This window comes from Triturus cristatus, chromosome 10 (genome assembly GCF_964204655.1).
Source record: "Triturus cristatus chromosome 10, aTriCri1.1, whole genome shotgun sequence".
NCBI classification, from domain to species: Eukaryota; Metazoa; Chordata; class Amphibia; order Caudata; family Salamandridae; genus Triturus; species Triturus cristatus.
In genome coordinates, this window is record NC_140593.1 from 616,975,225 (window position 1) to 617,002,518 (window position 27,294).

The 27,294-nt window shown below is 48.8% G+C and overlaps 1 protein-coding gene across 7 annotated transcripts in view; it reads right to left on the minus strand.

Annotated features, from left to right (window-relative positions):
- Positions 1 to 27,294, minus strand: part of ABCA3 (ATP binding cassette subfamily A member 3) — a 477,048-nt gene that overhangs the window by 196,820 nt on the left and 252,934 nt on the right. For all 7 annotated transcript variants that reach the window (XM_085632155.1, XM_085632148.1, XM_085632149.1 and 4 more), the window contains one exon: positions 15,865 to 16,046. In XM_085632155.1, coding sequence (XP_085488281.1) covers positions 15,865 to 16,046 — 182 coding nt within the window. The remainder of the gene's footprint in view (positions 1 to 15,864; positions 16,047 to 27,294) is intronic.

Genomic DNA, 27,294 nt, shown 5'->3' on the forward strand with positions numbered 1-27,294 from the left:
ATGGGTTCCATTGGCATCTCGGATGCCGCTGGTTCAAGGATGAATCATCAGTCGGCTAGACTATGGAAACGTTCTAATGGCCTCCATCAAATGCAGAGCTCCCCACCAAACTACAGGTCCTTCAAAAAACAGCTGCCAGACTTGTTTTAAATCTACCCTCCCGATCCCCCTCAATACCAAGTTTGAGAGATCTTCATTGGCTTCCCGTCAGGAAATGTATAATCTACAAGATCAACTACCTGGTCCACAAAACCATTTACGGGAATGGACCACACTATCTTGCAAAAAAAACTGATCTGGTTTAACCCCACCAGAAACCTTAGATCCGCCAACAAACATCTTCTTATACCTTTTAAGATCCGTACCGCTAGGAATGGCGGGAGATCTTTTTCCTATTTTGTCCCCACCCAGTGGAATTCACTCCCTTTGCATCTACGTATGAAAACCAACCACAGAAAATGTCGTAAGACTCTTACAACCTGGCTGTTCTGATCTCTCCTCTCCCTGTTTGCTACCTTCATTCTTTTTCCTCTATGTTCTTGAGTTTAGCCTAGCACTTTGAGACCCTCGGGTTATATGTGTGCTTAATAAAATCCTATAACTAAGGACTGCATGAGATGAGGACCTTTTTCAAAGAATGATAATTCCTTTTCTCTAACCAGGAATATCCCAATTTTCTTTATGTTTGTGAAATATATGGATGTTTTTGGGCTACATGCTGTAGGCGTACAGGTCCCAGGCAACATCTGTATGTGAAAATTGTCTCACTAAAGTAAATCAAATGGTAAGGATTTGGCAGTAGTTCTATTGGCCTTCCCCTGGAAATCCAAATGGTCCAGGAACCTGTTTGATCTCACAATGATCACACTTCTTACCTAGTGCTTGGAAGCCAAGGTTCTCCTCTTTAACAGCAAACTATCTTAAATGAGTTAGAAAATGTTTTTGGCTAGGCACTTTCACAGCAAAAAATTATTGCAGGTGCATACACGTTGATGATTTATTTTATAAAATGCCTGCTGAACTCCCTGGGACAGGAGAGGCAGCACTCACTCTGGTATTGAGGCTGTTATTGATAAGCAGTGTCAAAATAGGGGACACAGCCGGTACCAAACTGCTTTTACCAGATCAGACAGGGAGTGTTCTGTCACAAAGTCAATGGTCTCAGGCTGCACCAGTCCTAGCTTCCACATCCCCCATGTGCCTTGACTGCAACAACTTTGGCAGAGTTCCTGTGTGTAATGGACATTAAATCACTAATTGAAAAATCGGCAAGTTTATGAATTTCATAAACTGAAGAAAATTGCTTGGAATAGGCTGCCTCCTGCATGGGGTTGAGTTGGAGGAAACCATTTTTCCATTCAGCAACAAATGGAATAGAAAATGAAGAACTGAAATAATACACCTTCTAAAATGGGAGCACAATTTGGAAACCTCCAGGGAAATAAGGCGTGTGGCAGGATATGCCCACCATGCAGTCCTGCCTGTTTGTCGAAAAAACAGAACTGGGCTTGAATGGTTGGTGGCATTTAGATAGGTGTGTGGCATTTAACAAGAAAGAGATACAAAAGTTGGGTACCTAATGAAAATGTTAAAGTAACAGCAACTGTTGAACGGATAATGCTGCTCACCAAGTAAGCATCTGTTCTTGGCATGTAGAGCTGTAGATTCACATGCTCTGCATACTCCTGCCATCTAGTGTTGGGTCCGGCTGTTTGCAAGTTGTTTTTCTTCGAACAAGTCTTTCCTAGTCATGAGGTAAGGTGACTCCTCCTTTCGGTGCTAGTGCGCATTGTCATCGGCTCCATTGTTAGATTGTTTTCCCGCAAGAGGATGAGAATGGAGTAAGTAAGTGTAGTATAGCGATGTCCATGCATATGAACGTATAATTAAGAACTGCAACTACAGGTACAGGCGGATGGGCACATGTGAATCTACAGCTCTACATGCCAAACCAGATGCTTACTGGGTAAGTAACATTATCCGTTAGAGGCATGCGTGCGGTAGATACACATGCTCTGCATAGACTAGAATGCAAAAACAACAGTTGATGGACAGAATGCAGAACAATGTCATGCATTCACCCCAGTACAGAGATCTAGGCCTAAATCCATCGTTTTTTTGCTCACCATGCCATTCCAGTTTGAACCCAGCCATATGCAAATCAGTCTTGACCCTGTGCCTCATGGGAACAGTCCAGCCCGAACTGCCAAGCCAGGTCCTCCCTGGACTGGAAACAAGCATCCTAGGACCGGTTTCGGGGTTTCACCCCTCTTCAGCCAGGATAATTTGATTCCTGGCTGACATGGCTTGGCAGTTCGGGCTGGACTGTTCCCATGAGGCACAGGGTCAGACTGATTTGCATATGGCCATGTCTGAACTGGGGTGGTGGAGTGAGCTAAAGAATGATGATGGATTAAACCCAGTTCAGTTGACTGGGGGTGAGTGTTTGATTTGCTCAAACGCTCCGTCCATCATCCACTTTGGTATCGCTCTGCATAGACTATAAAACAGTATACTCCCAAAGTGGTGGCTAACCTGTAGATGTTGAGGTGTTTGAAATAGTGTTTTGTGTACTGCTAGGTCTACAGTAGCCTGTTGAGGTGCTAACACATCTACACAATAGTGTTTGGTAAATGTATGTTGTGTAGACCATGTAGCTGCTTTACATATGCCAGCTAGAGGGATGTTGCCTGAAAAGCCCACTGACGCCCCTATTTTGCAAGTGGAATGCGCTCTAGGGGGTATAGTTAAAGTTCTTTTAGCCTTAATATAGCAAGTTTGAATGCATTTCACAATCCATCTGGCAATACCAGACTTTGAAATGGGATTGCCCTTGTGGGGTGGAGCAAATGCAACAAAAAGTTATTTTGTTTTGCAAAAGTCTTTTGTTCTATCTATGTAGTATAGTAAAGCTTTCTTAACATCAAGCATGTGAAGAGCCCGTTCTGCCACAGAATCAGGTTGAGGAAAGAAAACTGGTAACTCAACCGATTGGTTTGTATGAAAAGCAGAAACTACCTTGGGAAGGAATTTTGTATTGGTATGAAGAACTATCCTATCTTTATGTGGCTGAAAGAAAGGTTCTTCTAATGTTAATGCCTGTAGCTCATCAACTCTCCTCAGTGATGTAATAGCAATGAGGAATGCAATTTTCCATGATAGGAACTGTAAAGGGCACTTGTGTATTGGTTCAAAAGGTGGACCCATGAGCCATGTGAGAACAATGTTGAGATTGCATACTTCGGCAGGGGGAATCTTTGGTGTTATTGCCCTTGTTAAGCCTTCCATGAAGGCCTTGATTACTGAAACTCTAAATAGTAACAAATGTTGTCTATTTTGTAAGTACGCAGCTACTGCTGCAAGGTGCAAACGAATAGACGTGTAAGCCAGAACTGTTTGTTGCAAGTGTAACAAGTAATGTTTTGTATAGAAGCATCTAAAAGATTGATTTTGTTGTTATTGCACTATACAGCAAATCGTTTCCATTTTGCGGCATAGCAAGCTCTGGTGGTAGGCTTTCTTGCTTCTTTTAGAATATTCATACACTCTGGTGGTAAATTTAAATAACCAAACTCTATGACTTCAAGAGCCAGATTGCTAAATTCAGTTCTTTGGGATTTGGATGTTCTGATTTCTCCATAGCTCTGTGTGAGGAGACTGGAGTTTAGGTGTAGTTTCTGATGTGGAACTAGTGACAGCTCTAACAGGGTGGTGTACCATGGTTCACCATGTCTTTGAGGGCCATTCGTGATCCTCTCTTGTTCAGGAAATCCCTGAAGACCTTGCCGTTTTGATGAATTTCGTGGGATGGTTGCCTTTTTCTGTTGTTAGCGCCGGGACACTCCCGAGTATCTGTGCGCTCAATAAATTAAAATAACATAACATAACATAACATTTGTCTGATGTTATACACTGCCAAATGGGGAGAAATTAGTGAAGTTTTCCCCCGACAGGTGTGGTATAAATCGGGGGGAAGCGTAGGTAAGTCACGGTTTGTTGGGGGAAGGGGAGTTACCAGGTGTGTTGCCCTTACCACTACCTTTGAAGTTGTTGCCACTATAACCTCCTCCTCGAAAAAAACTCTGAAGAGAGAGGACTGGTTATTACTTTTGTAGGTGGAGGTATTTTGATCTGGGGAAGTTGTTTTTGACCCTCCTCTGTAGAAGGAGCGACGAAAAGCACCTCTGTCGGGTGCAGTTTGAAGTGCTCCCATAGATTTAGCGGCTTCAGTGTCCTTTTTCATCTTTTCTAATGCCTGGTCAACGTTAGGGCCAAATAGGTGTTCCTTATTGAAGTGTGTGTTAAGAATTGAATGCTGGATCTCGGGTTTAAAACCTGAGATCCTCAACCAAGCGTGTCTCATGAGCATGATGCTGGTGTCAATCTCCCTAGCTGTGGTATCTGCAGCATCTAGAGCACATCGAATAGAGGAATTAGAAATGCGCTTACCCTCATTTACCAAGTCCTGTGCTTTAGCCTTATGCTCATCTGAGAGGTATTGAAGCAGTTGCTCCATTTCATCCCAGTGTGCCCTGTCATACCTAGCTAAAAGGCCTTGGGTATTTGCAATGCGCCATTGATTTGCTGCTTTAGCAGCTATGCGCTTTCCAGGGGCGTCAATTAGTTTGGACTCCTTATCTGGTGGAGGAGCACCCCTGCAGTTTGAGAATTTGCTTGCTTAAGAGCGTTTGATACCATTAGGAAATCTAAAGGCAATTGTCCTTTGATAAAGATGGGGTCTGTAGGAGAGGCTTCATATTTATTGTCCACTCCAGGAGTTAAAATGCAGGCTCTGACTGGGTCTTTAAAAATTTCGTCAGCATGTAGCATCATGCCTTTAGGCATTGGGAGCGATTGTGATGACCTATGTGTGGATGCTAGTGTCTCAAACAAGAAATCTGATTCTAGTGATTCTTTGTGGAGCTCTACCCCATGGTAATGTGCAGCCCTGGCAATGAGTTCATGGTGTGATGCATTGTCGTCTGGAGGAGATGGTTTGGCTGGGTACAAGTCTGGATCGGTGTCACCTGGGAGATCCAGTATGTAATCTGTCCATGGATCCATTGGAATATTTATTCCCCGATCACCTGCATCAACATTGTCATGATGAGATTGAGGAGAATCTTGAAGTGTAATCTGTAAAGGATTCTCAGGTGGTGATGAAGGTGGTGGAGGTGGGGGTGATGGAAAATTAAAAAAAGGCCTTGTTGCCACAGTTTTTTTCTTCAAGGGGTTTTTGTAAGAAATGTCCTCTTCTTGAAGCTTGCGTTTTTGGGATGGCTTTATGTGAATATGACCAGTATCAGGGTTAATATGCAGTCTTTTTTGCTTTGGATCGGGTGTTAATTGGAATAATGTCCACCTTTGGATCCGAAGGAGTATTTTAATGTTTCAGTGCCAGTGATTTTGGTGCTGACGGATGCGGACCCTTCGGCGCAGGAGATTTTGGCTCTGTGCTGGGCTTATGCTTGGAACCGGAGGCTTTCGGCTCCGGAGAGGGTTTTTGTCGAATCTGTACCGAGCCAGAAGTCTTGACTGGTGGTTTTGCTGCCAGGCCCGAGGGCGGGCGTCTGAAATGTCGTCTCGGTGCCGACCTTGGCCAGAAGACAGACGTGGAGCAGAAGCTTTATGTTTTTTCAAGATAGTTTGTGGGGGCACGGGGTCTTCGGTACTTACGTCACCTTGACCCTGCGGCAGTTTTTCGGCGTTGAGGTCGATCTTGGGTTTGCAGCCTGAATCTTGTTCAGAGAAGGCTTACTCCTCCTCTGGCGCCGATGCCTCGATATCTCCTTGGCCGGCATCTTCACCGAAGATGTCCGGCGTGTCTTCAATGCTGCATCTCCCGACGTCAAGCCAACAATCGCAAAGAGTCTTCTTTGATCAAAACGATCTGCAAGCGTCACAATTTTCTCCTTTGTGCTCGGGTGACAATCACAAGTTGCACACTTTGTGCGAGTCGGTGCGCAGATACTTCTTGTGGCAAAGAGGACAGAATTTAATCGGAGTCGGATCCATTGTCAGAGAGCTAACCGAGTGCAGTTAGGCCTCGAAGGCCGTCCACGAAGCTTTGCGATAGGTCGATTCCGATGTCAAAAATGATACGCGGAGAAGTGGGAACGCATACTGAAACAATACCATTGAGGTAGAGAGTATTGTGCGTCGAGGGGAACCCGAAAAACAGTTTGGAACCGGAGTGCAGCAATATACATCCGAACCCAATGGCGGAAACAAATCTAACAATGGAGTCGATGACCATGCGCACTATCACCGAAAGGAGGAATCACCTTACCTCATGACTAGGGAAGACTTCTTCGAAGAAAAACAACTTGCAAACATCGGACCAACACTAGATGGGAGGAGTCTGCAAAGCATGTATATCTACAGCACACATGCCTTGAACACGTTATTTTGAGTGTTTTTTTATGCAACCTTTCTCAACAAGTTACCAAGGATAGAAGGCAAGCACACTAGAGTAATACTATGTACATATTGAGAATATAGAAGCATGAAACTGAAAACGTAATTAAATATTGATGACTTGCATAGCAGGACTCTATCACACTTTTTTAACACTATTCTGTGAATTCTACTACCAAAGGCCAGATGTTGAATAATAGCCACACAAAGCTATTACCAGTTTCTGCTAAGAATACTGTTCTTGCAGTATTGCACAACCTATTGTCATAAAAGGGTATTGGGGTTGTCAGCCAGAACAAATTGATCAAGAAGGAGTAGTTTCTTTTCTGTAACTCCAGTTCTGTAGTAGGGGTATCTCTGTTATAGTCATAATCTAGTGAATAGTCCCGCCCATGTGCGTGGACCCCGGAGCAATAAAAAATAATCTCTAAAGGTGACAAACCATGCAGACCTGCATACACCTTTAAGAGAGAATTTAAGTTAAAGACAGATGATGCAGCCTATACCCACAGGCTACACTGTCCAGTACTTCAACTAGAATTCCAACAACATCCACAAACAGCACTGCCTGTCCAGCTTTTCTCCACATAGGAAAAAACCCTGCCTCTACCAGCAAAAGCCTCTGGAATGATAGAGAGGAAGGAGTGGACAGACAAGCCCCATAGGCTGCCATTATGTGGCTTAGAACAGGATACTGTGCCTTTAAGAAAACTTTCCAGATTTCCACAACTTTCCCCAGTATCCCAGAATGCCCAGCAGGTCCCATTTACTTTCAGTTCTTTTTGAAGCCAGACCTGTAGCATTCTACATACGAATCATTATCTCTCCACCGGGGAGGAGGGCGGGCGCTTATGACTATAACAGAGATACCCCTACTACAGAACTGGAGTTACAGAAAAGAAACTACTCCTTCTGTAGTAGGGGATCTCTGTGTATAGTCATAATCTAGTGAATAGAATGGCAAGCCCATCCCCACACAACAACAGCGGTGGAGAACAACAAGACAAAACCACTACTGTGCGAACAAATTTCGCAGCGAAGCCTGCCCAACCTGAGCATCTGCCCTGGCATCCGAGTCCAGACAGTAATGCGCAGCAAAGGTATGGACCGACTTCCAAGTGGCCGCCTTGCAGATTTCCGCAATAGGAACATTACGCAGCAAAGCCGTCGTGGCAGCTTTGCCCCTGGTGGAATGAGCCTTAGGTTTACCCCCTAAGATCTTATTAGCCTTTTGATAACACAATTGTATGCAGGACACAATCCACCGAGAAATGGACTGCTTAGAGGTCGCAAGACCAGTCCTGACTGATCCATAATTAACAAACAATTGGTCAGACCTACGAATATCCTTGGTCTTATCCAGATAGAATTTCAACACCCTCCGAACATCCAGGGAATGGAGAGACCTTTCCGCTGGCGAAGAGGGATTCTGAAAGAACGTAGGTAAAGTTATGGTCTGGTTGACATGAAAATCAGAGATAACCTTAGGAAGAAATTTAGGGTGAGTACGCATCACAACCTTAGCAGCATGAAATACAGTATAAGGTTCTTGACAACATAATGCCTGAAGTTCACTCACCCTGCGGGCCGATGTAATGGCCACGAGGAACGCCGCCTTCCAGGATAGGTGCTGCAATGAAGCCTTGTGAATGGGTTCAAAAGGCTCCTTCATCAGTCTGGACAGCACCACATTCAAGTCCCAGGAAGGCGAGGGAAGTCTGACGGGAGGAAACACTTTCTTCAAGCCTTCCAAAAAATCCTTGACCACAGGGATCTGAAAGAAGGAAGTCTGTGAAGGGCATTTCCTGTAAGCAGTCAAAGCAGCCAGATGAACCTTAATGGAATGGAAATTAAGGCCAGACTGCGCCAGATGTAAAAGGTACGGAAGGATGACATCTTCCTTACATGTCGTCGGATCAAAGTTCTTGGACTTACACCAGATACAGAACCTCTTCCACTTGTAAGCATAAGATGTCCTAGTGGAAGGTCGTTTAGACTCCTTCAGTATGTCCATACAATCGTCTGGTAGATGCAGATGGCCATATTGCACTATTTCAGGAGCCATGCCGCCAAACTCAAAGACGAGAGGTTGGGGTGCACCATCCGCCCCCCGAACTTCGTGAGAAGGTCCGGCCTGCACGGCAACCGCATGTGAGGAAGGAGAGACCGGTGAAATAGGTCCGTGAACCACCACTGCCTGGGCCACTCCGGGGCGATCAGGATCATCCGCGCCCTGGACTGGGACAGCTTGATGAGCACTGCCGGAATCAGGGGAATGGGTGGAAAAGCGTACAGAAAGCTGTTCGACCAATAGATCCATAGCGCATTCCCCAGCGTCCCCCGCTGGTAGTACCTGGATGCGAAGTCTCGGCATTTGCTGTTTTCGGCGGTGGCGAACAGATCTACGTCTGGAGTCCCCCACCTTGCGAAGACTTCTCCTAGTACTTCGTCGTTTATGACCCATTCGTGGTTTTCCTGAATCAGCCTGCTCAAGGCGTCCGCCTGAGCATTCTGCACCCCTGGCAGATGCGTGGCCGTAATCGTCAGTCCTCTGGCCAGCAGCCAGTGCCAGATCGCCTGCGCCTCCTGCGACAGAGTGCGCGATCTCGACCCCCCCTGCTTGTTGAGGTAATACATCGTGGTTGTATTGTCCGTCTGTATCAGCAGCGAGTTGGTCTGGAAGGACGGAAGGAAGGCCTTCAGTGCCAGGAAGACAGATCTGAGTTCCAGGAAATTGATGTGGTACGTCGATTCCAAAGGAGACCACTTTCCTTGGATCTGCAAGTCCCCGGAATGCGCTCCCCAGCCCTGGAGAGACGCATCCGTCACGACACTCGTCGTGGGAATGTCCTTGTGGAAGGGAACCCCCTTGAGGAGGTTTTCCGCCGAACACCACCACTTCAGAGACTGAAGAGCATGCAGCGACAGTCGTATCTTGTCGTCCCAAGAGCCTGTCCTCTGGTCCCACTGATCCTCCAAGCACTCCTGCAGTGGTCTCATGTGTAGCCGTGCGTGAGGTGTGAGGAAGATACAGGAGGCCATCGATCCCAGTAGAGAAGACACCTTCCTCACTGTCGTCGATGGAGCAGTCCTGAGGTCCTGAGCCTTCCGAAGGAGTGATAACCGTCTCTCCTCCGAAGGAGACACGCTTGCTGACCGCGTATCGATGGAGGCTCCCAGGTACTGTATGCACTGGACCGGAGTCGGGACCGATTTGGACATGTTGACGTGTAATCCCAGCTTGTGCAAGAAAGCGCACGTCCACCGGAAGTGTTCTTGCGCTTCCGAGTAGGATGATGCCTTGATCAGCCAATCGTCCAGATACGGGTAGACAAACACCTTGTTCCTTCGCAGGTGTGCCGCCACCACCGCCATGCACTTCGAGAAGGTCCTGGGCGCAGACTTTAGCCCGAATGGCAGTACTGTGTATTGATAGTGATTGGCGCCGACTTGGAATCGCAGGAACTTCCTGTGCTTCCGCGCTATGGGCACATGGAAGTACGCATCCTGTAGATCTATGGCACAGAGCCAGTCTCCCCGTTGCAGCTGAGGGTAAATCTGATGCAACGATAGCATGCGAAACTTCTCTCTGCGAATCCATTTGTTTGCCTGTCGCAAATCCAGAATGGGCCTGAACTCGTTCTTGTCCTTCTTGCGAACGAGGAAGAACCGAGAGTACAGACCTCTTCCCCTTTGAGACAGAGGTACCTCTTCTACCGCCTTTTTTCTCAACAAGATGTCTGCCTCCGCCTGGAGCTCTCTCAGCTGGAACTGAGAGCTGACCGGCGGAATCGCTGGCGGCGGGCTGATAAACCGAAGACTGTATCCATTGCAAACAATATTCAGCACCCACTTGTCCTGAGTAATTTTTCTCCACTCTGCCGGAAAAAGTTGAATGCTTCCCCCCACTGGAGTGGGTAACGGTTGAGGGGGAAGTAGCCGCTCAGGGCCGAGACCCGGCCGGGCCCTTGGTAGTGGTAGCCGCCTGCTGGCCTCCTCTACCCCTCTGGCGTTGCTGGAAGGGCTTCCGGAACTGCTGCTGTTGGTGCTGCAGCTGTCCCGAACCCTGCCCACGCCCTCTGCCCGAAGACCTGAACCGCCTCTGGAATGGGCGCTTCTTCTTCTCGGCCTTCTCCAACCCGACGGCCGTCAGGGTTTCCGCCTCCGCCTTAATGCGGGCCATCTCATCATCCGCATGTTTTCCGAACAGGGTTTCCCCCGAGAAGGGCAGGTTGGCCACTCTGTGCTGCGCCTCTGGCTTGAGGGACGTCAGGCGCAGTCAAGAATGCCGCCTCTGGTGGACGCCATGACAGTAGGCGTGGGCGGCCAACAAGGAGGCATCCGCCGCCGCGCCGATCACCTGATTAGAAACCAGCATGCCTTCGCGCACTGTTTCCAAGAAGTCCTCCTCCCTGTCTCGGGGCAGCAGGTCCGCATACTGCTGCAGGGACTCCCACAGGGCCCGGTCGTAACGGCCCAACAAAGCCCCTGCACTCGCCGCCTTCATGGTGGTGGCGGCGGTCCCACACACCTTCCTGCCCGCAGAATCCAGCCAGCGGCTTTCTTTGTCAGGCGGGACCGTCGATGAAGGGGCGGTCGCATGTTGTTTCCTCGCCGCCGTCACGATGACCGAATCCGGCTTCGGGTCCACCCTCAAAAAGGTAGGGTCCGACTCCGGGGCCCTATACTTTTTCATGAGCCTGGAGGGAGCGGCCTTCGTCACCGCGGGAGTGAGGAACAACTCCAACGCGGGTTCCACCAGTCCTGGTACAAGGGGCAGTAGAGGGCGAGACAGATGTTTCTTATGAAGCGTCTCGAATATCACGGACGTCGTGGGTGTTGGAACCGTCACCGTGATACCCAACTTTGCTGCCCCTCTCAACAGCACCTCTTGGAAAGAGACCAAATCGTCCACCGGAGACACCCTAGTCCCCGGCGAGTCCGACAGCGTCGGGGAAAAGTCTCTGGTCGAGGATCGCGTGTGCGACCTGGACCTGTGCTTCCTACGGCGTCGTCCTGAGTCCGACGATGACCGTCCATGGCTCCGTGATCTTCTCCTCCTGAGAGAGCGGGAGCGCGACCTCTTCGGCTTCGGTCTGCCCGCCGGTCTAGCCGGTCCCGGCGACCGCGGGCGTCGCGGCTTCGGAGTCCCCTGCGGCGGAGTCGGGTACCTCGGAAGGGAAACCGACCGCGGGGGAACCGCCGGCAGCCCCAATGGAGTGCGTGGTAACGACCGAGGTGGGGGCGGCAGTGGCTGCGGCTGCGGAGGCGGTGGTGGCGGTGGAGGTGGTGGTGTTGGCGGTGGTGGTGGAGGCGGAGTCGGAGGTGGTGGGGGAGGAGGCGGTGACGTAGGCATCCGAGGAGGCGTATACACCACAGAGTACACCGATCCCGATGACTCTCTCTTCCTCGACGTCGATCTGCGCCTCGACGGCGACCTTCGCCTCGACGGCGACCTCCGCCTCGACGGCGACCTCCGCCTCGACGGCGACCTCCGCCTCGACGGCGACCTGCGCCTCGACGTCGATCTGCGCCTCGACGGCGATCTTCTTGACTTCGAGCGGCTCGACGTCGATTCTCTCTTCGACGGCGACGTCGACCGTCTCCTCTTCACCGACGGCGAACGGCGATCTCCCCTCGACAGTGAGCGCTGACGCCCGGTCCGATCTCGACGCCGACCGCTGGACGGCGACGTCGACGGCGTCGTCGCCGAAGATGCCGATGTAGTCGACGGCGGCCTGTTCAGGTCCCTCGACGTCGACCGTCGACACCGCTTCTCCCCAGAGCCCTGGGGGGACGGCGAACAGATGGTAGTCATCCTCCTCGACGTCGCCGTCGACGCCCTCGACGTCGACGGGGAGAGGGGACGCTTACTGGTCTTCCTGCCCCTGGGGAGCCCCCCAGAGGCCTCAGTATGGGCCAAATAAGCCCCTCCAGACCCACCTGGTGCCTTCAGCCTTCTCTCCTCCAGGACTTGAAGCCTTATCTTCATTCTGTCCCTCAGGGTCCTGGCTGAGAACGAGTGGCATATATCACAGTCTTCAGGCACGTGGGACTGGCGAAGGCAACCTATACACACCTCGTGTGGATCTGTTTTAGCCTTCTTTCTACCACATTCCGGGCACTTGTCGAACAAGCCAGGCATGTTGACAGTACCAGCCACAAAGCACTTGAAAAAGTGACAACAATTGACAAAAACTACAATAAACTCTTGAAAAGGGGAGAGCTCAATGCTCCAGGGTCCTGCTAGCAGGAGCCGGAAAAAAGAACTGAAAGTAAATGGGACCTGCTGGGCATTCTGGGATACTGGGGAAAGTTCTGGAAATCTGGAAAGTTTTCTTAAAGGCACAGTATCCTGTTCTAAGCCACATAATGGCAGCCTATGGGGCTTGTCTGTCCACTCCTTCCTCTCTATCATTCCAGAGGCTTTTGCTGGTAGAGGCAGGGTTTTTTCCTATGTGGAGAAAAGCTGGACAGGCAGTGCTGTTTGTGGATGTTGGTGGAATTCTAGTTGAAGTACTGGACAGTGTAGCCTGTGGGTATAGGCTGCATTATCTGTCTTTAAGTTAAATTCTCTCTTAAAGGTGTATGCAGGTCTGCATGGTTTGTCACCTTTAGAGATTATTTTTTATTGCTCCGGGGTCCACGCACATGGGCGGGACTATTCACTAGATTATGACTATACACAGAGATCCCCTACTACAGAAACATACCTATTTGTTAAGCAGACAAGATTATGGTAAACTATCATGAATGAGATGAATGTAAGGAAAGGAGATAGTGGCAGCTGTTTCGAACCATTGCTTCGTCTTAGAAAATGCACCTGGATGTTTACCGGTCCGTCACTCTGACATACAAGGGTCCTATTTCAACTTGGTTATTACTTTTATTTACTCTTGTAGTGGTTGCACATTTGACATTACACTGAACCCTCTATTACTGACCTTTATTTATCATGTCTGCATTTTCCTGCATCCCTACAATTGAACTGCTCCCTCTGGTTTTGTTTCACAATTTCCCTCATACCCATTCGCATCCGCAACATTGAGATCCAGACAGGAGTGAAATCAGCCACTCCTTTGAAAATCATTGTGCTTCTCATGCACACTGTGTGGTGGAGGAAACGTCACCCATTGAAGTGCAGAATTTATCAAAACACCAAGCGCATGTGAAAAGAAATGCATGTGGAGAGGGAATCGCAGGTGTATCAGTCAAGAAATCTTTAGCAAGGAGGCGTTCCTTTGACAGGAACAGCCTTAGGTTACCTGTGTGGGTGTCCTGGATATGGACAGTTACCTAATTCTGATTGGCTTCAATGGAAATGGGCCACTCAATCAATCATAGGGCATTGTGTAAGGACCATGTATTAGGACCATTCTAATTGGCCTCAGACAGCTAATCAAAATAACGCATATGTTACCTCTTCTAGCTGGCCACACTTCCCAGACAGCCTGATAACTTCACAGCAGTCTATGGACCACTGCAAAGTTCCCACCGAAAGTTTGCCCATTTCATAGTGCAGTATAGGCAGAAGCAGGTCTTGCAAAACAATCAATTTGCTTCTGTAGATTGCATAAAAAAATTAAAAGTCTTTGTTCTGGGGCGTCGATGTGAATACAGCTTGGAACAAAGATGCGAACCATGCATGTCAATCACTGGGTGAGGAGGCATTGAAGTGGTATCCTCTTTGAAAGCATCCCTCAGACATGTTCTGCAGTATAGTGCTCAAGGAGAGTATCTTATTACAACATACCAATGTCAATACTTGCACAAGGACTCTGATCAAGCAGATGTTATTATACTGGGGAGGTGCTTTCACTGCTTGCCCTACCAGCTCTTTCCTGCACTGTAATACTACATTTTGCTCTAGTGACACAGTCAAACCAGCAAACCTTAGCAAGCATGGACTGACAATTGTCTTGGCTTTTTCCTAATGAAAGGCTTTTCTCAAGATTCAGAAGGACACACAGCAATTACCACATGGGGAGCATCAGTGCAAGCCTCCATCACACAAACAGCAAGTAGAGCACAAACACCAGAAATGCAAACTTTTACTTTTAAGGTGGCCTCGTAATTGGTTCAGACTTAGTCTTAGGATCCTTTCACAAGCACTGGCATGTTGGGCCCAGATAGCTAAGCTTTGAAAATCATTCAAGAAAAATACTAACAAGAGACTATGGGCCATTAATATGAACACATTAATATCACAAAGTGGTTACAAATTGCACACCGCCCTTTAGCAGTCAATCTTTACTGTCACAGAACAACCTGCCTAATGAATAATGCATAATGACCTTTCTGATGAATTTACAACCCGTTAAAAATGGCTACAAACACCCAGCAGGCAGCCACCAATGTACAGTAGACCACTAATGTACAGTAGACCACCATCCCTTTGTTTCCATTATCAGATTTTTTTTTTTTTTTTTTAGAATACAGCAGTAAGCATTCCTTAAAGGAACCAATGCCGATAAAAAAATCCAATCTGGGAAGATATTAATACATCTAATTGCAAATAAGATGGAACGTGCTTTTAAGGCCACTTACCATTTGCAATTTTGAACAAGATATTTAATCGATCTGGTAATTTTGAAAGGCACCTACAAATCACAAAACATTTTTAATACATGGAAACACAACATTTTGCAGTCACAAACCTGTGATTATGGGAATCACAGAGTTTGCAACTGCAAAATGGTTTTGTTATCTGGCTCCAGGTTTCAAGCGTGTAAAGGAAGACAGTGCATGAACTATTTGGTGGGAGGACTGTGGAAAGCTCCTACACAAGAGTGAAAGGAGTAAGCACCCACAATACCTTTCAAGGAAGAAAGTTTACATGTTGAATTCATAGCTCATATTTCCCTAAAAATGTATTTGCAGGAGGATGTTGAAATCATATTCATCTGCAAAATTAAGACGCAATACATTTACAGAATAGATTATGCCAAGCTTTTGTTGCTGAATCAGCTTGTCTGAGATCCGCCAACCAAAAAGTAGGGATCACCGACTAAGTGAGTGCTAAAAACTGGAACTGAGGTGACTCGTGTGCAGGCAAAGATCACGGTGATGAGAGATAAGAGGATTCAAAGATGTCACAGAAAATTCAAGGCATGTCATAAAAGAAATGGTAACATAAGAATATGATGTATGCAAAATCTGGCAAAATTATCAACAGAGCACAACAGTAAGTAGATCAGAGCAACTAAAGGAGATACTTTTTCATATGATTTGATATTTTCAACCCTCTATGACTCCACTACTTCAAACAAAACAACTGACAAAAAGATCAAAGAATATCTGAAATAGTAAATGGATCTATATAATCCAGAGGAAAATAGACAGTGATAGGTAAAGAACATTTGTAGGACACCATTACCTGGCTGGGAAAGCAAAAGGGTGTAGCAAGGATTCCCACTTCATTAAGAATACCTTCCCCCTAGGACTCACCGTCAAAAAGTAGTACCAGGGCTGGGGAATGCCATACTCTCCTGGGAAGACTGCCTCCACATACCAGGCCACTAGGCCATACAGAACAGAGTCTAGAAGGAGCATTCCCAGCACATGTGCAAAGGTGAAGTTATCGTCCACACTGACTGGCTTCATCAGGTTTACCCACTGGATGCCTGTCCCTAAATAATGGCAGAAAACACATGTCAAAAGAAGCTTCATTATCACACATGTCCCTCCATACATGCATTCAGCTTTCCAGTAGTAACAGAGCCTCTGCATAAACCACCAGAATTCACAGACTTTAATGTGATACTCAGACTCCCCAACATCTCACACACAGACTATCATTCGCCAGAGCACAACTAAGACAGTTTCTTCACAATAGCCTTGCATCATCTTCGACCATCAATCTGATACCCACAGAATCAAGTAAAAACCATGGTACCACTGGTAAAGAGTCACTGGAGGAGTCAGCTTATTTAAATATTATTAAAATGTTTGCGTTCATCACTTCTTTTCTCACTGTGTCTCTGCACTCAACTCTCAAGTAAATGTCAATTAATGTGTCCTCTCTTGAGCAAAAGATTACCACAGGGCTCCATGCTACCGAAGACGCAGTGCACCGCTCCTCAGATTTTTGGAGGACTTGGGGTTCTGAGGTACTCAGTGGTTACTGGAAGATATTGGATGACGGTTCCGTTTTTCACTAGTGGCGTTCCAGGGCCATCAGTACCGGTGAACTCGACTTTGATAACTAAGGATCAGATCTACTAAGAGTCTGTTCACAAATTGCGTACCAACTTTTGGCAATGGACTCCGATTCTATGAACTGAACCTACATACTAATAGTCTGAGTCACAAAATCACCATTCTCAGAGTCACAATATGACTTGGCTAATTAATAATTAGACAGTGTGCAATCTGTGGCCCACTGTGAGTAGCTACAAACACAGAAATGGCGGCCTTTGAGGGACAGCAGACTACGATCTATTTCTAAATGGAAACCTTTTTTTTGTTGGCCCCTTCCCATTTGTGAATCAGTTACCACCCCCATTGAGACTTTTGACTTATAACTGATCAATGGTTTGCAAACGAAACTGCAGTTGCAGTCCACTGATTATTGACATACAGAATCAAATTTGGAAGGAAAGCTCTCTTGTATGTCCTGTCTAACTGCGATTTGGTATGGGTCACAAAACCTATTTTAGATGTTGGAAAAATAAACTCAGACTTGTAAAATGGGTTTTGTACATTACAGAAATACAATCTGTAGTAACTAACCAAGTGATTTTGGGAAATAACATGGTTTGTGATCAAAAAATCCCATTATGTATATCATGCTCCAAGTTACTTCCTTTTGGTACGTGACTCTGCACTGTTAGTCAAGGTTAACTCTCACACATGGTCCAAAAATAACACATAATTCATTGAGTATCTAGTCAGTGCTGATAGCATGAAGAATAGGATTGGGGTTCCACAGATAAAACTATGAAACACACTTGGGCTGAAGTACAAAGAGTAACATTTATAGCATATATGCACTAGGAGCTAGATTTCTTTTGTCTACATCAAGCCCTTTGGCAAGTGCGAATCTTTGGGGAAAACAGGTTTTGTTGGAAATCTTTAGGGCTCATTAAATCTTGCTAGTGTTTATATACTTTAACTAGTCAATAATGCAGGTGTCCGTAGTCAAATTCCATCGCTGTCTTTCTACTTACTCTATTTGAAGATTCAGAGTAAAGACATGCAACTCAGTGGGTTGGAGAGCCTGATGCTGAATGCCCCACATAGTATTCCCAAAATACAAAGCCCAAAAATCAAGCTAAAACTGAAAGAATTATCCCAAACAAATAAAACGTTACTTTAGGGAGGTGAAGCAGTGAAGAGGAGAAGGCCAATCTGCACTACGTGTTGGTGCCCAGTTAACTGGGCTACAGGCCATTGGGTATTTAAAGGTTTTGGTGCACTGGAAACAAGCACTTGGTAGGGAAACCAGTTAGGAGCTTCACTAGGTCTTGTGTCTCTGCAAGTGGACAGTGAGAGCACCTCTTACCAGGTCTTTGGGGATACCAGATTTTAAAAGGCCTGTATCTTGGAAACGAAGGACTGCTATTACCATTTTACAGAGGGAGGCAAAGTGAAGGGTCTTTGGGTATCCACTGAATCAACAGGATCCACCAAAATACTAGGAACTAAGGTCAGGGTCAAATGAAAACTTCAAGCAGCTATATCTCTGGAAACAAAAGGATGAAAGAGGTGTGGGCGGGAGAGAGCGGGAAAAGAAAAACAATTCAGTTCTGTTAATAGGTAGATCAACAGCAACTGCTCAGATATGAAAAGAACAGGAGCCTCTCCTCAACACATTCTCTTCTAAAGCTGGATGAAGGCATATCAAGGGCCTCTGGGGTACTGAGCAGACTGTGAAACCAAAAGCAGCCTTTGCAAAAATGCTCAAGTCAGCCCGCTACCTTTGTCTCCCCACCGAATCTGTCTTTCCATCCATCTAGTCTCCCTCACTGCTTCTCCCCTCTCCTTCTCTGTTCGCTTTCTCTTTTCCTTCCCTCTCCCTCCTTCTTTTTTCTCTTTTGAAGCCTCCCAGTGCCTGCTGCAATTAACCTCGGGACATGGATAAATGACAAAGACTCGGGGACTTCGAGCAGGGTAGGTGCAGATGAGCTGTCTGCATGCTGAAACTATAGCACGCGTACAACACGGAACCCCTGTTTCACCTGATGATGCTGGAGTCCGACAAACTCTAGGTCGGACCCGGAACACAACACACACAGTAGGCAGCACGAAAGGGCACCACTCAGTGTGGGGTTGTTTATACACTGTATGTTTTTATGTTTTTTGTCCTGATGAAGCGCCCTGAATCCTTATGACCAGCTCAGGCGTGAAACAGGTCGACACATTAATGAAGGAGTGACCACAACTAGGTCTCACTTTCGAGACTGTAAAAAGATTCTTTACTCGATCTCAACACTCCGACTACCTGGGCTCCTTTTAAACCCAGAGGTAGCACTAACCTACAATAGGTTTTTATCCATGGAAGGGTAATCCTGTCGACAAAATACAGCGTTGGAATTCCCTTACCAGTTTTAACCTGCATTCTACACCCCATGTCACGTCACCAGTCAACTCACTTGCATTCATCAAGCGGTGGCCTCGTAAAAGATCTCCTCTAAAGAGACTCTTTGGGGGACCCGTTGGGCATTGCAGCGCCATCCCACGAGGAGCACCGCCCAATGATGAAGCATGACACCCTCTAGGATGTGTGTGAGGGCAACATAAACAGTCCCGATGACTGTCCCGTTCCAGTTCTCTGGCCCAGACACTCTCCACGTTCTGAGATATTGCGCCTCTCCCCTTCTTTTTTTCCTCTCAGGAATATTAGCCCTATTGTTGAATATCATAATTGCTAGGAGCACGGGCTTCTGGGCCCCTTGAACTAGCTCCTTGCCCCCCCCGTACCCCTTCCCTTACACAAGGGGTCTTTTGTTTGATACGTAAATGACAGACACCAGGAGCAGCCCTGTGCTTTCAAAACGGGCCTCCAAGGGCTCCGGTGAAATAAAAGGCCTAAATGACCTAGTGAGCAGGACGGGAAATGCTCAAATAGCAGCCCTGAAAATCGATTTAGCTGCTCTTTCTTGTAACAATTAGTTTATAGGTGCTTGCTCACTCACTGACAACCTCCACACAGTTACGTTTGCAGCCAGCATAACATTAATCTCATCTTCTTCTTAGTCAGGGTTCTATTATTTTCATCTCTGGAATGTTCAGCATCTCCTTCCAAGAAGATCACAGCAACAGGGGTTTCCTTAAAGCTTGCTCCCAACCTCTAAGAAAAGACAGCAAAAGGGCCATGTGTCTGGTAAAGCGGTTCTCTGCCGCTGCATTTCAGAGTCTCATAAAGACCAGAAAAACAAAATGTGCTTGTACCAGAAAACTAACATTTCTTCTGCTTTGCTCTGGCTGGGCTTTTATTTTTACCTCCTGACAGTTTCTCTACATGACCGCTCTCTCTAAATCTCAAACTCTTCTGCAATAAAGGGGAAGTATACCATGGCATTCATCCTTTACACCTGAACCATAATCAGTTGATAGCAACTTCTCCCACTTCCATCAGAAAGCAGGTGCTGCTGATCAATGTCACAGGCTGAATTGTAGGGAATCTACAGCTGACTCACTGCCTGTCAAATCCACTGGGTGGAGAAAACATGTGCCTAATAACAAATAGGTCAGGGTGGTACAGCTTTTGAAATTATGCTTGCAACTAGGTCACCCCTAACAAATCACTGTAATCTTATAGGTTAGTTCAGTCGCTTTATGCCTCAAAAGTACAACTAGAAGCAGCAACTAGGTGCTTAACGTATGTTGAAAATGGAGCATGGAGTGATATGGAGCAATCCAGTAACCTCACAAAGTTCAACATATTTCAAACTTTCTTCAGCAGTATTCCACAAAGTGTACACAAAAATAGGAACTAGCAATGGTTTTAAATTATTCACAGTGAAATTATAAGCATTGGCAATGCCAGGAGGTCTGGCTTTAAAGGAATGCTGCATGGTAATGTCTAACAAGTTTTTGATAGGTTTCATTTTGCAATAGTGGCTTTATTTTTACTCTTCATGTTTGCAAACATGCTCGCTCTTTCATATGATAGAGCTACATACCGAGGTTTTAAGTGGTTTGTGGGAAAGGCGATGTTGTGACAATCTATTATATGGGATAAAGTGCCCCTCTGAATTCCATAACATTATAAAGGAACTTGGCCATCGGCCTCATTCCTCTATATGGTTATGGAGGTCCTCGGTGACTTGCAATAGCCTTATAGCACAAGTTAATACTTGTGTAACGATATATCTGTAAGAGACATTAGTTAGTGATAGATTCCAACCTTAGAATATCCCCAGGTGTCAGACTGGATCCGGAAAGTTTTCCATCAGTAGTACCCCTGCGCGCCGGAAGGTGGCGTTGTGCGGTTCCGTGTCCGTCGCTGGCGTCTTATACGCCGAGATGACATCACGGAAACTACTTAGGCGCTACCCATGCGCGCTGACGTCAGTACTGTACACGACTTTCCACGCCAGGAACGCAGAGCCATGCAAGAAACTGACCTCTGGTGCCATGAAACTAGGGCCCTGAAAGGGATGACCTTAACCCTAGAAATCAGTTCGCAGAACGGGGAGGATGGGTGGGGCGGTAAGGAATCTATCACTAACTAATGTCTCTTACAGATATATTGCTACGCAAGTAGTAACTTGTGCATCTGAAAGAGACAATTTAGTGAGATTCCTTACCTTAGAATAGATACCCCAGCAATACCAACCCCGGAAAGTCACGGAGAACAGAACGGCCAAAGAAGCCGTCTCTCCGGACTTGACTGCCAAGGCGGTAATGCTTGGTAAACGTGTGCAGCGAGGCCCACGTAGCTGCTTGACAAATGTCCTGCAATGGAACGCAGCGTCCAAAGGCAGTAGTGGCTGCCGTTGCCCTGGTAGAATGGGCACGCAGCCCCACAGGAGGCTCCTTCTTAGCCAACGAGTAATATGCATGATGCACAAAACGACCCATCGAGAGATGGTTCGTTTGTGAATGGCCCGACCTTTTTTGGTGCCCACATAGCCAACAAAGAGCTGGTCATCCACCCGGAACTGTTGTGTACGCTTCAGATAGAACGAGAGCGCACGTTTTGGGTCCAGACGGTGGAGCCTATCTTCCTCTTTCGAAGGATGTGAAGGCGGAAAGAAGGTGGGCAAAGGGATGGTTTGCCCGATGTGGAAGGGCGTGACAAACTTTGGCAGGAAAGAAGGACGGGTCCTTAAAACCACCTTGTTCGGATGAACAGAAAGGAAAGGAGGTTTATAAGAAAGAGCCTGGAGCTCACTCACTCTTCTGGCAGAGGTGATAGCTACCAGGAAAGCCGTCTTGAGAGTGAGAAAACGTAAGGGACAGTTATGAAGGGTCTCAAAGGGAGCGCACATCAGCTAGGTCAAAACAAGATTTAAGTTCCATTGAGGCATTATGAAAGGCACGGGAGGAAACGTGTGTGTAATGCCTTTGAGGAAGCGATTAACAACCGGGGACTTAAAAAGAGAAGGCTGATCTGGAAGCCATAGAAAGGCGGAGATGGACGAAAGATAACCTTTGATAGTGCCCAGAGCAGAGCCCTGCTGGGTCAAAGAGAGAAGGAACAGAAGTACCTCTGAAAGAGGGGAATAAAGGGGATCCACAGATTTAGCTGTGCACCATGCCACAAATTTGTTCCACCTGCAGGTGTATACCGTTTTAGTGGAGGGATGACTGGCTGCCAGAATGATATCAGAGATGTCGAAAGCTGTCAACTGTCGCCGCTCAATCTCCACGCATGGAGGTGGAGGCTGGACAGGTTCGGTGGAGGACCATCCCCTGCTTCTGCGACAGAAGATCCTCCCGAAGAGGCAGTTGGATCGGGGGATCGATCGTCATGCTGAGTAGCTCAGGATACCAGTATCTTCGTGCCCAATCCGGAACCGCAAGGATGACTTGGGCCTGGTCGTGACAAATCTTCTTCAGCACTCTGGGCAGAAGTGGTATAGGCAGAAAGGCGCACAACAGACCACAGCTCCACTCGCGACGAAAAGCATCGCCGAGCGAGTGCCGCCTTGGAAATTCCAACGCGCAGAACTGATGACATTGCGCGTTCTCTTCGGTGGCGAATAAATCTAACCAAGGCTCTCCCCACTGCAGAAAGAGACCTTGCGCCAGGTCATAGTTCAGATGTCATTCGTGATCCATCATGCACCGGCGGCTGAGTTCGTCCGCCTGGCATTCAGATAACCTGCCAGGTGTTGAACCACCAAGGTAATGCCTTGATGTTCCAGCCATGTCCAGAGGCGCAGAGCCTCCTGACATAGGGTCCACGACCCCACCCCACCCTGTATGTTGCAACACCACATGGCGGTGGTGTTGTCCGTGAACACCTGCACTACACTTGCCAGGACAGAGTGCAGAAATGCCTTCAGTGCAAGTCGGATCGCCCAAAGCTCCAAAAGATTGATATGGAGCTAGGACTCTGCCGGAGACCAGAGGCCTCTGATCTCCGCCTCTCCCAAGTGGCCGCCCCATCCCAGGAGGGAAGCATCCGTCACCACTGTGTGCTCCGGTAGGGGAAGGGAGAGGGATCTGCCACTGACCCAATCGCAATTCGTGAGCCGTCACTGCAATTGTCGTGCAGTGCCATCCGAGATCTGGACATGATCGGACAGATTGCCCTGATGCTGGGCCCACTGGAACTTCAGGTCCCACTGCACAGCCTGCATATGCCATCTGGCATGTTGCACTAGCAGGATGCAGGAGGCCATGAGGCCCAGAAGCCGGAGGGTCATCCTGACAGAAACCCGGGATAGAGGATGAAAGATCGGAATCATAGCTTGAATATCCTGGACTCGCTGCTCGGGAGGATAAACCCGAAACTGCGTTGAATCCAGAACCGCTCCGATGAAGGGGAGCTTCTGAGAGGGACTCAGGCACGTTGATGGAGAACCCCAGCAAATGCAGGAGGTCGGCCGTAGTCTGGAGGTGGGAGACGACTGCCAGAGGCGAACCCGCCTTCAACAACCAGTTGTCGAGATAGGGGAAGACTGGAACCCCTAATCTGCGCAGAAGAGCTGTGACCACCGCCATCACTTTCGTGAACACCCGAGGGGCACTGATAAGGCCGAAGGGGAGCACGTCAAACTGAAAATGCTCTTGGCCTACCGTGAACCGCAGGTAACGCCGGTGGGCCAGCAGGACAGGGATATGAAAATATGCGTCCTGCAAGTCCAACGCTACCATCCAGTCTCGAGGGTCAAGGGCAGCCAAGACCTGAGCCAGAGTCAACATCTTGAACTTCTCCTTCCGGAGGAAGCGATTGACGTTCCTGAGGTCCAAGATGGGGTGCAGGCCCCCTTTCTGCTTCTTGGGGACCAGAAAGTAGTGGAAATAACAACCACATCCTGCTTCTGGCCCAGGAACGCGGTCAATGGCCCCTTTGGCCAAGAGGGCCGGGACTTCCTGTTGGAGAAGCGCAAAGTGATCCCCCGACATGCGGTGGAACTGAGGTGGCATGGCTGGGGGGAGTAGCCCCTTCAGACGATTTGCAGCACCCACCTGTCCGAGGTGACAAAACACCAGTGGGGGAGGTGATGTTGAATCCTGTTGCCCACCGGCATGGGGTGCACCCCACAGTTCGGACTAGGAAGACTTTGAGGCGGATGCTGCGGGAGCGGAGGTGGACTAACCCGCACGCTGGCCCCCTGTCCCGCCGCGGTGGCCACCACGGCCGCGCCCGCGCTGAGGTTGGTTCTGCGCAGGCTTCTGGCTGAACAAACGTGTTGGGGCACCCCTTCCGTGGCCATGAAAGGAATGAAAAGCACCACCGGGCGCTTAGTGGAGAGACCGAAGGACTTGACCGTAGCCTGAGAGTCCTTAAAACGCTTCAGCGCACTGTCTGCCTTATCGCCAAACAGGCGAGTACCATCAAAGGGCATGTCCATGAGGGAACTCCGAGCATCCCCTGAAAACCCCGTGGACCGCAACCAGGCGTGGCGACGGAGGGCCAGTCATGGAGATCACCCTCCCCAGTGAGTCCGCGGTATCCAGCCCACACCGGATGGCGAACTTTGCTGCGTCTTTCCCCTCAGCAACAGCTTGGGAAAGTACTGCCCGAACCTCCTCCGGACACTGAGGCAGCGTCTGCGCCACCGTGTCCCACACAGCGTTAGAGTAGCGGCCCAAGAGGCATGCGGTGTTCACCGACCGCAGCCCCAAGCTGGCAGAGGAAAACCATTTCTTGACAAACTGCTCCAGCTTCTTTGATTCCTCATCCAGCGGGGCGGTAGGGAAAGCGCTTTGGGAAGTGGAGGCCTGGATGACCAGGCTCTCTGGAGTTGGATGGGTCGTTAAAAAGGCAGGGTCACCCGGTGCCGGGCGATGACGCCTGGCCACGTTCTTATCCACAGGAACCCCTGTGGCTGGTCTAGACCAGGTGCCCATTAACACATCCGTTAACGCCTCATTGAACGGAAGCAGAGACTCCATAGAGCTTGGCACAGCCTGAAGAACTTCAGTGAGGAGGTTGGTTTTGAGAGTGACCGTAGGCAGATCAAGGGCCTCAGCTGCTCTACGGAGCACCACAGGATATGTTGCGCCCTCCTCCGTGGCCACGGCAGGAGGAGACAGAAAACCAGGCTCAGAGGAGAGATCAAGGCCACCTGCATCCTCCGACTCTTCCGCCCACTTCTGTTCAAACTCGCACTGCAGTGCAAGAGGGTCCTCAGACCCCTCCCAGTCGCCCCCCTCCTCCACTGCCCGTGGCACAGGCTGGGGCAGCGGGGGAGGGACAGGGGCATACAAATGGTCCAACGGTGACGGGAACGGCGCCGTTCCGGCTCCTGATGCCCTGTGGAGCTGTCCTATGCAGCTATAGAGGAGTTTGGCTCTGGTTCACCCCTTGGCCGCCACCTACCCAGCCGGACATTGGACATTGTTTTTCCTCGTCTCCCCGTTGTGTTTCCTACCTGCACTTCTTACCCCGGTTTTACCCGAGCAACCTTGGCTGATGCCCGGTGGAGCTGTCCCATGCAGCTACAGAGGAGTTTGGCTCTGGTTCACCCCTCAGCCATCACCTACCCAGCCGGACATTGTTTTCCTCGTTCCCCCCTTTTTGTTTCCTACCTACATCCCTTACCCCTGTTTACCATTCCCCTCTACCTGTCACTCCCCACAAGACGTTTGTCTTGGCTATGCTACGTACTATAAACTCACATTTCTGTGTAATCTCATGTTTTCCTCCTATGTCTATACTTGGCTCCCGTAACTGATGTAATTTTGTTACCTGTAACTCGCTGATCCTTATGTAAAGCGCTCTGATACCTCCGGGTCTAGCCAGCGCTATATAAAACTTTTCAAATGAATAAAAATAAATATCCCAATTAGGGTTCCAACCTGGGGCAAAATTGTCCGGAAACCCGGGCAAGGGCGAAGGTGGAATGAATGGAACCCATTGCGGCGCCAGGAACGGAGCCGCGGGAGAACGGCGCCGATCCGGCTCCATATCCCAATTAGGGTTCCAACCTGGGGCAAAATTGTCCGGAAATTGTCCGGAAACCCGGGCAAGGGCGAAGGTGGAATGAACGGAACCCATTGCGGCGCCGGGAATGGAGCCGCGGGAGGCGCCGGTGCCGGAGTCGCCGGCGGAGGACCTTGCGGTGCCGGGGCCGAAGCTGCCGGCGGCACTGGTAGCGGAGCCGACAGCAAGGAAGGGTCCTCAGCTGGGACCGCGGGGCCCGAAGGCGCGCCGGCGGGAGTCCGAGGCCTGAAAAGGGAGTCCATGGTAGCAAGAACATTTTGCACCCGGGCCGGAGTCGCCGATGGACCCGTATAAGGTGGGTAGGCCGCGGGACTCACAGGCTCCAACGGAGCCGTGGGGGAGGTACCCCTGGCCCCCTCGTCCACGTCCGGAGACCGACGGGGGGACGCCGGAGAGCGCAAGTGCTTCTTCGACTTTTTCTTATGACGTCTCTTACCCGATTCAGAGTGTCAAGACTTCGACCCCGAGGAGCGATGGTGATGGCTCCACGGTCGGTCCCTTCGATCAACCCCTAGACCTCGAACGGCGTGGAGACGATTGCCAGGCCTCCAACAGCTTTCGGGACCGCTCCCGCAAAGCCTTCGGAGCCATGGCCAGACAGTCGGAACATGACCGGGAGTCATGGTCGCGCTCCAGACAGTAGAGACAGACACCATGGGGGTTGGCCACCGACATCGTACGACGACAGGCCCCACAGGATTTAAACCTAGGCATCCCTACGTGGCACCAGGAGTCAAAGACTCAAAAAGAAATAGAGACAAAAGTCTCAAAAAAGTTAGTAAAAAAGTGACTCGGGTACGTGCTCTAATCGGACCTGCGCTTGCTCGCGCGGAAAAAGAAAGAACTGACGTCAGCGCGCATGGGTGGCGCCTAAGTAGTCTCCGTGACGTCATCTCGGCGCATAGGACGCCAGCGACGGACGCGGAGCCACACAATGCCACCTTCCGACGCACAGGGGTACTGCTGACAAAAAACTTTCCGGATCCAGTCTGATGCCTGGGGATATTCTAAGGTAAGGAATCTATCACTAACGTGTCTCTTTCAGATATGTACGGCAGGGGGCACTTTATCTCTCATATCTAAGAAGCTTTTAAGCATTACAATGTTACGCGGGTGCCCCTGGAAGTAAGTTCAATTTCAGGCAGCATGATAAATAAACAAAATGATCACAGCTGTGTGAAGGGCATTCACTTTTTAGTGGGAGCACACAACTTCTGCCCAATCAAAACATGTATTCCTGGCTCACAACATGGGGGTGGAGCCAAACCCCCTTTTTAGTGATGTTCACATAATTGTCTGGTTACAGCTGT